The sequence below is a fragment of the Echiichthys vipera genome (assembly GCF_963691815.1).
Source record: "Echiichthys vipera genome assembly, chromosome: 5".
In the NCBI taxonomy this organism is placed as follows: domain Eukaryota; kingdom Metazoa; phylum Chordata; class Actinopteri; order Perciformes; family Trachinidae; genus Echiichthys; species Echiichthys vipera.
Genome location: NC_139830.1, coordinates 339,743 through 354,216, shown reverse-complemented (window position 1 = coordinate 354,216; position 14,474 = coordinate 339,743). Strand labels below are relative to the sequence as shown.

Genomic DNA, 14,474 nt, shown 5'->3' with positions numbered 1-14,474 from the left:
CGCAGTAAATTCATATTTATTAGTATCAAAGTTTGGCGCTCGCTCTGATGGAGAACGGGTCGGCGCTGGTTCTGGTGCTCCAGGGTCTGAACGACTCGGCATCGAACCGCCACCTGTTCTTCGCCCTGGCGCTGACGTCGTACGTGGTCACGGTGCTGGTGAACGTGACGCTCATCGTGACCGTGTGCGTGGAGAAGACGCTGCACGAGCCCATCTACGTCCTGCTGTGCAACCTGTGCCTCAACGGCATCTGCGGCGCCTCCAGCTTCTACCCCAAGCTGCTCCACGACCTGCTGGCCGACGCCCACGTGGTCACGTACGGCGGCTGCCTGACGCAGATCCTGGTCGTCTACTGTTACGCCTTCTGCGAGTTCACCAGCCTGACCGTCATGGCGTACGACCGCTACCTGGCCATCTGCGAGCCGCTGCGCTACCGCACGGTGATGACGCTGCGGAGGGTGGCGCAGCTGCTCCTGCTCACCTGGGGCTTCTCGCTGCTGGAGAGCGCCGTCGGGGTCACGCTGACCGCCAGCCTGCCGCTGTGCCACCGTCACATCAAGAAGATCTTCTGCACCAACTGGGCGGTGGTGAAGCTGTCGTGCGCCGACACGACGCTCAACAACATCTACGGCTTCGTGCTCACGTTCTCGCACCTGTCGCAGACGGCGCTCATCCTGGTGTCCTACACGCACCTGGTCCGGGCCTCGCTCCGGCTGCGCTCGGACCGCAGGAAGTTCGTGCAGACGTGCGTGCCGCACCTCGCCACGCTGCTCATCTTCACCGGCTCCCTGTTGTTCGACGCCATGTACGCGCGGTACGGCGGCGGCGGCGTGCTGCAGGCGCTGCAGAACGTGATGGCCGCCGAGTTCCTGGTGGTGCCGCCGCTCATCAACCCCATCATCTACGGCATGAACCTGCACCAGATCCGCTCCAGCATCCTCCGCAAGCTCACCGGCAGAGACGCCCAGAACCAGAACCTGAACTAGACCTGGAACCAGAACCAGAGCTAGACCTGGAACCAGAGCCAGAACTAGAACTAGAACTAGAACCAGAGCCAGAACTAGACCTGGAACCAGAGCCAGAACTAGACCTGGAACCAGAACATGAGCCAGAACCAGAACCAGAACTAGAACTAGATCTGGAACCAGAACCAGAACCAGAGCCAGAACTAGACTCAGAGCCAGAACTAGACCTGGAACCAGAACCGGAACTAGAACAAGAGCCAGAACCTGAATCAGAACTAGAACCAGAACCAGAGCCAGAACTAGACTTAGAACCAGAACTGGAACCAGAGCCAGAACTAGAGCCAGAACTAGACCTGGAACCAGAACTGGAACCTGGCCCAGAACCAGAACCAGAACCAGGACCAGGACCAGGTCACGTGAAACAAAATCATCTCACATTTATAAAAATAATATTCAGTTATAAATAAATAAAGTTTGAATGTTGCTCTGATGTTTGTTTGTGTTTATTAAACAAACATCATCTTTATTAATATTAATTATTATTAATATTTTTATTAATTAACAATATTTTTAACCCTCTGAGTTCAGAACGACTCGTGTTCGGAAGCTCAAATAAAAATAATTAAAAAAGCTTTAAATATGAAACATAAACAAATGTTTAAAAAATGAACAAATACATTAAAATGGTTTCAAATAAAAACAAATACATAAATGAAGCTTATTAATAATATTATATTATGTATTTATATATTATTAAAGTTTATTAAAACACGTTTCATCACTTTCTTAATGTAAATAATGTTTATTTAAATATTATTTGTGGAACATTTAAGTGAATATTTTGTTTTATTTGTTTTTATTTCAGTGCAAAAAATTAATTTATAAAAATGAAATAAACGTCTAAAAACATTTTAATTTCTCACAAACTTTAATTTAACGTCTCTTTGTTTTATACCAATAAATATTTATTATTAATATATATTTATAATAATTCATAAATAATAAACATGTATAATAGTAATTATATATGTATTATAATAAATATAATTATTAATATTGTTAAACATTTGCATTTACCTTAATGATGGTTTTCATATCTGAGGTTTTATTTATTTAATATTTATTTTATTTATTAATATTTATTTATTTTATTAATATTTATTTATTTTATTAATATTTATTTATTTTATTAATATTTATTTTATTTATTAATATTTATTTATTTTATTAATATTTATTTATTTTATTAATATTTATTTTATTTATTAATATTTATTTATTTTATTTAATATTTATTAAAATGATTTTGATTGAAACTTGTTTTCCGTGTTTTTTCTTCTTCGTCTGATTTTTATTAAAAACCTTTAAAAGTTAAAAAGAGAAAAAACAAACAAACAGTTTTAATGTGATTCTTTATTTCACACTTTAAAGAAACATAAATAGATTTTTTCTCTTCAACAACAAACAAACAAACGATCGATCGCTTCGTTTTTAATAAATAAATTATTATTTTTCTTTTTATGGATCAAAAAAAATAAACTTTCACTCAATGAAACGTTCGCTTCAGCGTTTCTGTTTTTAACGTTTTAACGTTTCAAACATCAAAACCTCCTCCAGGGTCTTTGTCTTTGATCCTCAGTAACCATGGAGACAGAGATGCTAACAGCAGGACGTGGCTAACAGTGGTTAGCTCGGGGCAGCACGGTGAAGGCATTCAAAGGTCTTTTTTAACCACTAATGCTGCTGAAAATAACAGCAAACCTCTGCAGCAGCAGGAGAAGAGTCCCTACACACACACACACACACACACACACACACACACACACACACACACACACACACACACACACACACACACACACACACACACACACACACACACACACACACACACACACAACAAAGCGTCATCAGCGTAGAGAGTGAAGCCAGAGTTTATTAAAGAGTGTTTTAAAGACTTACCTACTGGCCCCTGCACCAGCTCCTCTCATAGTAAAGTCCATTACAGTGGAAGGAGCCCATTGGTGCTTTGTTGTGTGTGTAGGGACTCTTCTCATGTGTGTGTGTGTGTGTGTGTGTGTGTGTGTGTGTGTGTGTGTGTGTGTGTGTGTGTGTGTGTGTGTGTGTGTGTGTAGGGACTCTTCTCATGCTGCTGCAGAGGTTTGCTGTTATTTTCAGCAGCATTAGTGGTTAAAAAAGACCTTTGAATGCCTTCACCGTGCTGCCCCGAGCTAACCACTGTTAGCCACGTCCGGCTGTTAGCATCTCTCCTGATTTCTACCTTAATAAAAACTGTCTCCATGATTATTTGATTCTCAGGGCGCCCTCCCACTGTGCCTCAGCACGTGTCACGGCTAAAGTCTGGTTCCTTTGACCAGTGTGAGTGCAACCGTACCACGTCTAGGAGCGGCACGCTTGCCGTCCACGGCCCGTTTTGGAGAGGTGGGCTTTAGTAAAGCACATTTGCACGTGTACGAGCACGAGCGTGCGCACGTGTACGAGCACGAGGCCTACGGCGGTTCTGAGGTCATTTCCTGTGCGCCTGTTGGGACGTAGAAAAAAAGGAGGGACCATGCGCGGACATGTTTTTAACGTGTTCTGCTTCTTTGTGTTCTGGGTTTCGGTTTCGTTGGCGTCTGATTTCAGGTTCAGTTCAGACGATGAAACAGGAAACTCTAAAGTGGCGTTCTCTCTCTTTTTGTTCTGCGTGTAGACGAGCGACTGTGAGGGGGGCAGGGGGGGCTTTTTTAGTCGCCGTCTACACGAAAGAAACTTGTGATCGAATATTTTGGCGTTTTCAGCTGCAGCGTTGTCGTGGAAACAGGGAGCGGAGTTGTTTTGTGTCTTGTTGTGGTCACATTACGTCACTGGTGTTCAGCATGTGAGGCCCCTGACCCTCCCTGACCCTCGGGGCCCCTGACCCTCGGGGCCCCTGACCCTCCCTGACCCTCGGGGCCCCTGACCCTCGTGCCCCTGACCCTGGTCTTCCCTCCGTGGATCTTTGAAAGCAAACATTTGGTTTTTCAAACTGTTCAAATCAAATTCTGTTTCTATGGAAACACATGAATCAGCACTTCCTGTTTCCTGTTTCCTGAGGACCAATCAAAACAAAGGATCGCTCTTTGGTTTACCCACAATGCTCTCTGCTGGATGAAGGACTACCACAGTTCACACCTGCAACTACACGTTTATAATGGATGGAAAGCAGCTGCCACCACAGGAAGTGATGTCATGTCAACAGGAAACAGCTGTGAGCTGATGGGGGGGTGGCGGGGGGGGGCTAGATGCAGCGGCGAGTCAGGTTGTTCCTCTCCGGCTCCAGGAACTCGTCCAGCAGGGCGCCGGTGACCTTCCTCAGCTCCTCCTCCAGACGGGACGCGTCGCTGCAACACAGAGACAGGTGGTGATGTCACTGAAGCCCCGCCCACGCCGCTGTGATGTCAGGAAATGACCTCATCATGAGAGACGACACGCCGGCGCACAGACCTGTTCCCCGGGGCGGCGCAGTACTCCGCGTAGCATTTGATTTTGGGTTCGGTGCCGCTGGTGCGCAGCGTCGCCACGACGCCGTTCTGCAGAGTGAAGGTGATCATGTGACTGCTCCTCGTCACAGGAAGTACCTGACAGGAAACACAGAGGAGGTCGTTCACGCAGCAGTTTGACTCAAACATCTTTGACTTGTCACACGGCGCGGACGCCACAAGGCCGTCACAAGGACGCCACGAGGACACAGATCCCACCATGTCCCGCCTTCTCTGCCTCTGATTGGCCGAGCATGAATCCCAGGACCAATCAGAGGCAGCGTGGCGGGCCAGCGTGCACGTCTGCCGTTAGATACCACAGAAGAAGACCGTACCAGACCGGATCAAAACAAAAGTTTTACGGCTTCTCTGACAGACGGGTCCTCGTGGTGCCTCGTTGTGGCGACGCTCTTCGACCGATCCACGGATTCTTACCGATGTGCGGTCGGGCCGGCTGCTGTCGTATCCCGTGGTGACGTCTCTGATGTGGACGATCCGGACGCCGCCGCACGTCTTCGGGTACGAAGCTTCGCCGTGGAAGTTTCTGATCCGGCTGAAGATCTTCTGGACGGTGGGGGCGTCGTGACAGATGACGTACGAGGTTTTGGACACGTGGCGTCCGTAGCTGCAGACAGGAAGTGACGAGAACGACAATGAGAGACGCAGAGAAACACGTTCACACATCAAACATCAAACCAACCTCAGGGTCAATAATACATTAATATGGTTAAAGAGAAACTTCACTGCTGAAGCAGTTGGGTTGCCAGGTTCAGCAGCAGCGTGAGTGGTGAGGCGTGAGGCGTGTGGTGTGTGGCGTGATGCGTGTGGCGTGATGCGTGTGGCGTGAGGCGTGTGGCGTGAGTGGTGAGGCGTGTGGCGTGAGTGGTGAGGCGTGTGGCGTGAGTGGTGTGGCGTGAGGCGTGTGGCGTGAATGGTGTGGCGTGTGGCGTGAGTGGTGTGGCGTGAGGCGTGTGGCGTGAGTGGTGAGGCGTGAGTGGTGAGGCGTGTGGCGTGAGTGGTGTGGCGTGTGGCGTGAGTGGTGAGGCGTGTGGCGTGAGTGGTGAGGTACGTACGTCTGGTGGATGCGGAGCAGCTGCTGGTTCAGACTCAGGCTCCTGTTGTGGAGGAAAGACGCCATTTCAGCCACGACCACGGCCGCGCTCACGCCGTCTTTCTCTGGGACCATAGAGCCGCACAGGAACCCTGCAGACACACATGTCCACTTAAAGCTGCATCCTCTCTAATGTCCACTTAAAGCTGCATTCTCTCTAATGTCCAGCAGGAGGAGACTCCACTTAAAGCTGCATTCTCTCTAATGTCCAGCAGGAGGAGACTCCACTTAAAGCTGCATTCTCTCTAATGTCCAGCAGGAGGAGACTCCACTTAAAGCTGCATTCTCTCTAATGTCCAGCAGGAGGAGACTCCACTTAAAGCTGCATTCTCTCTAATGTCCAGCAGGAGGAGACTCCACTTAAAGCTGCATTCTCTCTAATGTCCAGCAGGAGGAGACTCCACTTAAAGCTGCATTCTCTCTAATGTCCAGCAGGGGGAGACTCCACTTAAAGCTGCATTCTCTCTAATGTCCAGCAGGAGGAGACTCCACTTAAAGCTGCATTCTCTCTAATGTCCACTTAAAGCTGCATTCTCTCTAATGTCCAGCAGGAGGAGCCTCCACTTAAAGCTGCATTCTCTCTAATGTCCAGCAGGAGGAGACTCCACTTAAAGCTGCATTCTCTCTAATGTCCAGCAGGAGGAGACTCCACTTAAAGCTGCATTCTCTCTAATGTCCACTTAAAGCTGCATTCTCTCTAATGTCCAGCAGGAGGAGACTCCACTTAAAGCTGCATTCTCTCTAATGTCCAGCAGGAGGAGACTCCACTTAAAGCTGCATTCTCTCTAATGTCCAGCAGGAGGAGACTCCACTTAAAGCTGCATTCTCTCTAATGTCCAGCAGGAGGAGACTCCACTTAAAGCTGCATTCTCTCTAATGTCCAGCAGGAGGAGACTCCACTTAAAGCTGCATTCTCTCTAATGTCCAGCAGGAGGAGACTCCACTTAAAGCTGCATTCTCTCTAATGTCCAGCAGGGGGAGACTCCACTTAAAGCTGCATTCTCTCTAATGTCCAGCAGGAGGAGACTCCACTTAAAGCTGCATTCTCTCTAATGTCCACTTAAAGCTGCATTCTCTCTAATGTCCAGCAGGAGGAGCCTCCACTTAAAGCTGCATTCTCTCTAATGTCCAGCAGGAGGAGACTCCACTTAAAGCTGCATTCTCTCTAATGTCCAGCAGGAGGAGACTCCACTTAAAGCTGCATTCTCTCTAATGTCCACTTAAAGCTGCATTCTCTCTAATGTCCAGCAGGAGGAGACTCCACTTAAAGCTGCATTCTCTCTAATGTCCAGCAGGAGGAGACTCCACTTAAAGCTGCATTCTCTCTAATGTCCAGCAGGAGGAGACTCCACTTAAAGCTGCATTCTCTCTAATGTCCAGCAGGAGGAGACTCCACTTAAAGCTGCATTCTCTCTAATGTCCAGCAGGGGGAGACTCCACTTAAAGCTGCATAATCTCTAATGTCCAGCAGGAGGAGACTCCACTTAAAGCTGCATTCTCTCTAATGTCCAGCAGGAGGAGACTCCACTTAAAGCTGCATTCTCTCTAATGTCCAGCAGGGGGAGACTCCACTTAAAGCTGCATTCTCTCTAATGTCCACTTAAAGCTGCATTCTCTCTAATGTCCAGCAGGAGGAGACTCCACTTAAAGCTGCATTCTCTCTAATGTCCAGCAGGAGGAGACTCCACTTAAAGCTGCATTCTCTCTAATGTCCAGCAGGAGGAGACTCCACTTAAAGCTGCATTCTCTCTAATGTCCAGCAGGAGGAGACTCCACTTAAAGCTGTATTCTCTCTAATGTCCAGCAGGAGGAGACTCCACTTAAAGCTGCATTCTCTCTAATGTCCAGCAGGAGGAGACTCCACTTAAAGCTGCATTCTCTCTAATGTCCAGCAGGAGGAGACTCCACTTAAAGCTGCATTCTCTCTAATGTCCACTTAAAGCTGCATTCTCTCTAATGTCCAGCAGGAGGAGACTCCACTTAAAGCTGCATTCTCTCTAATGTCCAGCAGGAGGAGACTCCACTTAAAGCTGCATTCTCTCTAATGTCCAGCAGGGGGAGACTCCACTTAAAGCTGCATTCTCTTTAATGTCCAGCAGGAGGAGACTCCACTTAAAGCTGCATTCTCTCTAATGTCCAGCAGGGGGAGACTCCACTTAAAGCTGCATTCTCTCTAATGTCCAGCAGGAGGAGACTCCACTTAAAGCTGCATTCTCTCTAATGTCCAGCAGGAGGAGACTCCACTTAAAGCTGCATTCTCTCTAATGTCCAGCAGGAGGAGACTCCACTTAAAGCTGCATTCTCTCTAATGTCCACTTAAAGCTGTATTCTCTCTAATGTCCAGCAGGGGGAGACTCTGGCTGAGAGTCCAAACCTATATTTAAATAAATTCAGTAATAAATGAGTTTTTTTTACCGATCGACTCCTCGAAGGAGAAGATGACGCTGTTTCCTGTTTTGGAGAGTTCGTGTATTCTGTTCCCGATCCACTTAAAGCCAGGAAGCGTTTCCTGTTGGACACAGAGACACAGGAGTCCGTCAGCCGTCACTTCATCACACAAACACCAGCAGGAACACTTAAAGCCTCTGACCTCGAAGTGGAAGCCCTCGACGCGGGCGAAGGCCTGCAGGATCTTGGAGGACACCGTGGTGGCCAGCATGTAAACCTTCTGAGCGTCTGCAGGATCCGGATGAGCCTCCTTCCAGTTAAAGAACATCCACCAGCCCAGCAGAGCCGCCAGCTCGTTCCCCGTGAACACCTTCCAGCCGCACCTGTAACAGCGGCAGGTACAGGTAAACCACACCTGTGGAGCTCTGACGGCCTCTGCACTGATGTGCCTTTGAGCAATCGTCGCAGTTACCCGTCAGACTTCTCTGCCACAGCGAGTCGGTCGGCGTCAGGATCCGTTGCCAGGACAATCTGAGCGTTTTCCCGCTCCGCCAGAAGAAGAGAAAGCTCCTGAACAAGAAAACGACCGGTTATTAAATCAGAAATAATTAAACACTGAATAGAAGAACTGGAATCTGTGACCCACCAGGACCGACTCTCCCTCCTCGGGGTTGGGGCAGCGGACGGAGGAGAAGTTGGGGTCGGGGTCTTTCTGCTCCGGGACGGGGATCGGCGGAGCGAAGCCGAAGACCTGGAAGGCCTGCTGGACAAATGCGTGTCCGACACCGTGGAACGCCGAGTGGACGAACTTCAGCGGACAGCTTCTGTTCAGATCTCTGAGACACATCAGACAACCGGTGTAAACACACTCCTCTGTCCAGAACAAGACGCAGTCGTGGATTCAAACTAGACGAAGTGAAAACCCCCAAAGGAACTAGCTAACAACGCGTTCAACAACCACATCACAAGTGCTGGAAGTGCTGACTTCCTGAGCTAAGAACAGATCAGGCTTAGAACAGATCAGGAAAGAGTACTTCCCTTCACTGCCCTGTAGACCCCGTAGAGCTGCGGAGGTCTGGGGACTAGCTGCAATAGTCTGGGGACTAGCTCCAGAGGTCGGGGACTAGCTCTAGAGTGTTGGGGACTAGCTTCAGTGGTTGGGGACTAGCTCCAGAGGTCGGGGACTAGCTCCAGAACGTTGGGGACTAGCTCTAGAGTGTTGGGGACTAGCTCCAGAGGTCGGGGACTAGCTCCAGAACGTTGGGGACTAGCTCCAGAGTGTTGGGGACTAGCTTCAGTGGTTGGGGACTAGCTCCAGAGGTTACAGACTAGCTCTAGAGTGTTGGGGACTAGCTCCAGAGGTCGGGGACTAGCTCCAGAACGTTGGGGACTAGCTCTAGAGGGTTGGGGACTAGCTCCAGAGTGTTGGGGACTAGCTTCAGTGGTTGGGGACTAGCTCCAGAGGTTACAGACTAGCTCTAGAGTGTTGGGGACTAGCTCCAGAGGTCGGGGACTAGCTCCAGAACGTTGGGGACTAGCTCTAGAGGGTTGGGGACTAGCTCTAGAGGTCTAGTCTAGCTCTAGTCCCAGACCCCTAGCTCTAGAGGTCGGGGACTAGCTCCAGAGTGTTGGGGACTAGCTCCAGAGGTCGGGGACTAGCTCCAGAGTGTTGGGGACTAGCTCCAGAGGTCGGGGACTAGCTCCAGAGGTCAGGGACTAGCTCCAGAGTGTTGGGGACTAGCTCCAGAGGTCGGGGACTAGCTCCAGAGGTCAGGGACTAGCTCTAGAGTGTTGGGGACTAGCTCCAGAGGTCAGGGACTAGCTCCAGAGTGTTGGGGACTAGCTCCAGAGGTTGGGGACTAGCTCCAGAGTGTTGGGGACTAGCTCCAGAGGTTACGGACTAGCTCCAGAGTGTTGGGGACTAGCTCCAGAGTGCTTGGTCCTGCTCGTACCTGTGGAAGCAGAGGGAGGTGAGCTCGTCCATGTAGCAGCTGTTGATCTGGGTCAGGGGGTCTGTCCTCAGGGAGCAGCTGTCCACCAGGTCCTCCTCCCAGCAGGAGGCGCTCCAGGGCTCCAGCTGCTTCTCGATGCTCTGTAAGATCTCTTTGTCGTGAGGCGAGGAGATCTGAGCTCCGTTAGACCAGTACACCTGCAGAGGGGGGTACAGTTTCAGACCTGATGCCTCTCAGCGCTGTTTCCTGTTTCCTGTTTCCTGTTTCCTGACCTTGTACCCGTTGTCTTCTTTAGGGTTGTGTGAGGCGGTGATCATCACTCCGGCTGCAGCACCGAGCTTCTTCACAGCGTACGGCTGGAAACAAACGCACACGTGTGATCATGAGCTGTGGACACAGGACCACTGACAGCGTGTGATGTGATGTTCCTCACCACGTACGGCGTGGGGACGAACGTGGAGAAGAGATGAACAGGGACGTCTTTGCTGAGCATCACAGCCGCAGTCAACTTGGCCAACCTCAAACACACAAATAACAATATTAACTTTCACAGCTGTTGAACCGTAAACACGTGTCACCACACCTCTCGTGTCCACACAGGTCTGTAACCATGGACGACGCCTCATTAGCATATTCAAATACAGCAGGTCAGATCAAAGAGTTACAGTGTGTGTGTGTGTGTGTGTGTGTTCGTGTGTGTGTGCGTGTGTGTGTGTGTGTGTCTCTCTGTCTGTGTGTGTGTGTGTGTGTTCGTGTGTGTGTGCGTGTGTGTGTGTGTGTGTCTGTCTGTCTGTGTGTGTGTGTGTGCGTGTGTGTGTGTGTGTGCGTGTGTGTATGCGTGTGTGTGTGTGTGTGTGTGTGTGTGTGTGTGTGTGTGTGTGTGTCACCTCTGACTGCTGCAGCCGCTCTCCTCCTGACCTCTGGTGTCAAAACCGACGACCACTCCTCTGCTGCTCAGGTCTGCACAACAGCTGCACAGGTACGACCACAAGCCCTGCACACACACACACACACACACACACACACACACACACACACACATGCAGACACACACACACAGTCACACACACACACACACACAGAGACACAGAGACACACACACACAGAGACACAGAGACACACACACACACACGCACACACACAGAGACACAGAGACACACACACACACACATGCAGACACATACACACACACACACAGATACACACAGACACGCACACACATACACACACACACACACACAGATACACACGCACACACACACACGCACACAAACACACACGCACACACACACACACACACACACACTGTTGTTAGCCTAATATCAGTTTATTGTAATCTTGTTGTTAGCTTGATTTGTTGACCGGCTGTGTGCTCTGGTTCTGGTCTGGTTCTGGTCTGGTCTGACCTGTGTGCTCTGGTTCTGGTCTGGTTCTGACCCGGTCTCACCTGTGTGCTCTGGTTCTGGTCTGGTCTGACCTGTGTGCTCTGGTTCTGGTCTGGTTCTGGTCTGGTCTGACCTGTGTGCTCTGGTTCTGGTCTGGTTCTGACCCGGTCTCACCTGTGTGCTCTGGTTCTGGTCTGGTCTGACCTGTGTGCTCTGGTTCTGGTCTGGTCTGACCTGTGTGCTCTGGTTCTGGTCTGGTTCTGACCCGGTCTCACCTGTGTGCTCTGGTTCTGGTCTGGTCTGACCTGTGTGCTCTGGTTCTGGTCTGGTTCTGACCCGATCTCACCTGTGTGCTCTGGTTCTGGTCTGGTCTGACCTGTGTGCTCTGGTTCTGGTCTGGTTCTGACCCGGTCTCACCTGTGTGGTCTGGTTCTGGTCTGGTCTGACCTGTGTGCTCTGGTTCTGGTCTGGTTCTGACCCGATCTCACCTGTGTGCTCTGGTTCTGGTCTGGTTCTGACCCGGTCTCACCTGTGTGGTCTGGATGACGGTGAGGTCGTTGATCCGGTTGAACCCGGCTCCCATCGGCGCCCTGAGTCCTGCGGTGCCGAAGCTCGTCCTGCTGCAGAGTCTGGCCCTCAGGTCGTCATGACGACCCGCCGCCACCAGAGACTCCACCTGAGCCCGGGTCTGCGGGTTCTGCACCACAGAAGAAGACAAGGCCCTTTATCACCATGGCAACAGGAAACCACCGTCTCCACTTCCTGTTTTTATTTTAACAGAACATGAAACTGAACATGATGAGTGTGTGTGTGTGTGTGTGTGTGTGTGTGTGTGTGTGTGTGTGTGTGTGTGTGTGTGTGTGTATCTGTGTGTGTCTCTGTGTGTGTGACTGTGTGTGACTGTGTGTGTCTGTGTGTGTGTGTGTGTGTGTGTGTGACTGTGTGTGTCTGTGTGTGTGTGTGTGTGTGTGTATCTGTGTGTGTCTCTGTGTGTGTGTGTGTGTGACTGTGTGTGACTGTGTGTGTGTGTCTCTCTGTGTGCGTGTGTGTGTGTGTGTGTGTGTGACTGTGTGTGTCTGTGTGTGTGTGACTGTGTGTGTGTGTGTGTCTGTCTGTGTGTGTGTGTGACTGTGTGTGTGTGTGTGTGTGTGAGTGTGTAGTTTTTAAAGGTCATGAATGTTTCTGACCCCCGATGTAAATGTCAACAGCCCGGAAAAGACACACACACACACACACTCACACACTCACACACTCTCACACACACACAGTCACACACTCTCACACACTCACACACACATACACACTCACACACACACAGTCTCACACACACAGAACACACAGCTGTGTAATTTAAATATTTATTATAAAACATGAATTCAATATCTAAATGAACATCATGTGCAGCATCAGCCTGTTGTTAGCTTGATATCGGCCCGTTGTTAGCTTGTTGTTAGCTTGTTGTTAGCTTGATATCGGCCCGTTGTTAGCTTGATATTAGCTTGATATCGGCCCGTTGTTAGCTTGATATTAGCTTGGTGTTAGCTTGATATTAGCTTGTTGTTAGCTGTATAGTCCACCCTCTGTTTATGCTAAGTTACCTAACGAACTGCTAAGAAAAGTAACGTGAAGAAGCTTTAGCACGTGAACATTATCGTGAGATTCTCATCGGCAATGAAGACTTCAACTCCCATGATTCCCTGCGTGCTCCAATCAGGAAGCTGGGTCAGCGTCAGTTCTCTGAGTGTCCACTGGGGGCAGGTTCCATGCTAAACAGCCGTTTACACAGCATCAGATCAGGTCTCCATGGCAACACTGAGGTTAAAGTTTATGAATAAACCTTTAGTTTCTCGCAGGTTTACGTCAGAGAAAATAACAGCCTGTCACCCGGAAACACCAGACAGAGGGACGTACGCATGCCCCTCCCCCCTAGCGTCACATACATGCCCTTTTATGGTCAAAACGTTTGGGGTTCATCATCACTGTTGTCGACGCTCAGAACTCCCGTTTAAAATCCGCCAGTTTTAGGTTTTCCTTCATAAACTCAACATTAACCAGAGTATGGATCCGGCTGTGACGCGTTTCCTGGAGCAGCTGGTTCATGAGAATTATTCGTTTCACAGGTTCGATCCCCAGCAGCTGATCTGTTTAAATAAAGGTTATTTTTTAAAGAGCTGCCGCGGGTGTTTGCTGCACGCGTTCACCGCAGCGGGGCGGCCCTGGGCTCGGTACAGCGGCGCACTCAGGGTCGGTGTAAGGACAGAAAACTGCTGTTTTACTGAAAAATGTGTGAGCCGATGGAACCACACCATCAGGAGTATCCATTAAATATAATATGTTTTACTTTATTATTATTTATATTTGCCAGAAAGCAGAGTTTCCTTAAAATCACGGTTCTCTAAAGGGAGTCTGGAGGCGTCCCCTGCCCGCAGCCAGGGCGCGCACAGCCGCACACACTTCACTGCCCACCGGCTTCACTTCGCCCTGACAGCCGGGACAGACACCCACCTGGTCCCAGGTCATCCACCGGTGCACCGCCTCGTCCAGCTGCGGGTCGCCGGTACTCTGGCACCGCGAGTTGGCGTTCAGGTCCCGGTTCAGGTCCCGGTCCAGGTCCCGGTTGAGTCCGTTATCGTCGCCCATGCTGACGCGCAGCTGCGGGGACACCACAGGAGCAGCTAACATGCTAACATGCTAACAGGCTAACAGGCAGCTTCACCCTTTAAATATGTAAATGAATAAAAATATGAATATAAATAAATACGCGTCTGCTCCGACAGGAATAACTCACGGTCACCCACACAACCCCAGGAGGCACATCCGGTGGGTTTACAAAATAAAAGTCCAGTTTTATCCTTTAATTTTTTATTTACAGATGAATTAAAGTATAAAACACATAAAAACAGATCATTATGAATGAGATACAAGTTTATTAAACAGCAGCTTTAAGTGGACATTAGAGAGAATGCAGCTTTAAGTGGACATTAGAGAGAATGCAGCTTTAAGTGGAGTCTCCTCCTGCTGGACATTAGAGAGAATGCAGCTTTAAGTGGAGTCTCCTCCTGCTGGACATTAGAGAGAATGCAGCTTTAAGTGGAGTCTCCTCCTGCTGGACATTAGAGAGAATGCAGCTTTAAGTGGAGTCTCCTCCTGCT

At 49.6% G+C, this 14,474-nt stretch overlaps 2 protein-coding genes across 2 annotated transcripts; one reads left to right on the top strand and one right to left on the bottom strand.

Moving 5' to 3' along the window:
- Positions 1-47: 47 nt before the first annotated feature.
- LOC310947037 (olfactory receptor 2C1-like) lies at positions 48-986 on the top strand (the record flags this gene model as incomplete). The annotated part of the gene is made up of 1 exon (XM_083913664.1): positions 48-986. One exon carries the CDS (start codon positions 48-50, stop codon positions 984-986), a length of 939 nt encoding a protein of 312 aa, XP_083769790.1.
- Positions 987-3,911: 2,925 nt separating this feature from the next.
- pgm2l1 (phosphoglucomutase 2-like 1) lies at positions 3,912-14,027 on the bottom strand. Its single transcript, XM_083914419.1, has 14 exons — positions 13,828-14,027; positions 11,852-12,019; positions 10,825-10,931; positions 10,371-10,455; positions 10,210-10,293; positions 9,938-10,134; positions 8,632-8,821; positions 8,458-8,555; positions 8,188-8,368; positions 8,013-8,106; positions 5,560-5,689; positions 4,922-5,111; positions 4,452-4,585; positions 3,912-4,348 (listed from the first exon to the last, which is right to left on the bottom strand). Exons 1-14 carry the CDS (start codon positions 14,002-14,004, stop codon positions 4,246-4,248), a joined length of 1,938 nt encoding a protein of 645 aa, XP_083770545.1. The 5' UTR covers positions 14,005-14,027; the 3' UTR covers positions 3,912-4,245.
- Between the last annotated feature and the right edge of the window lie 447 nt (positions 14,028-14,474).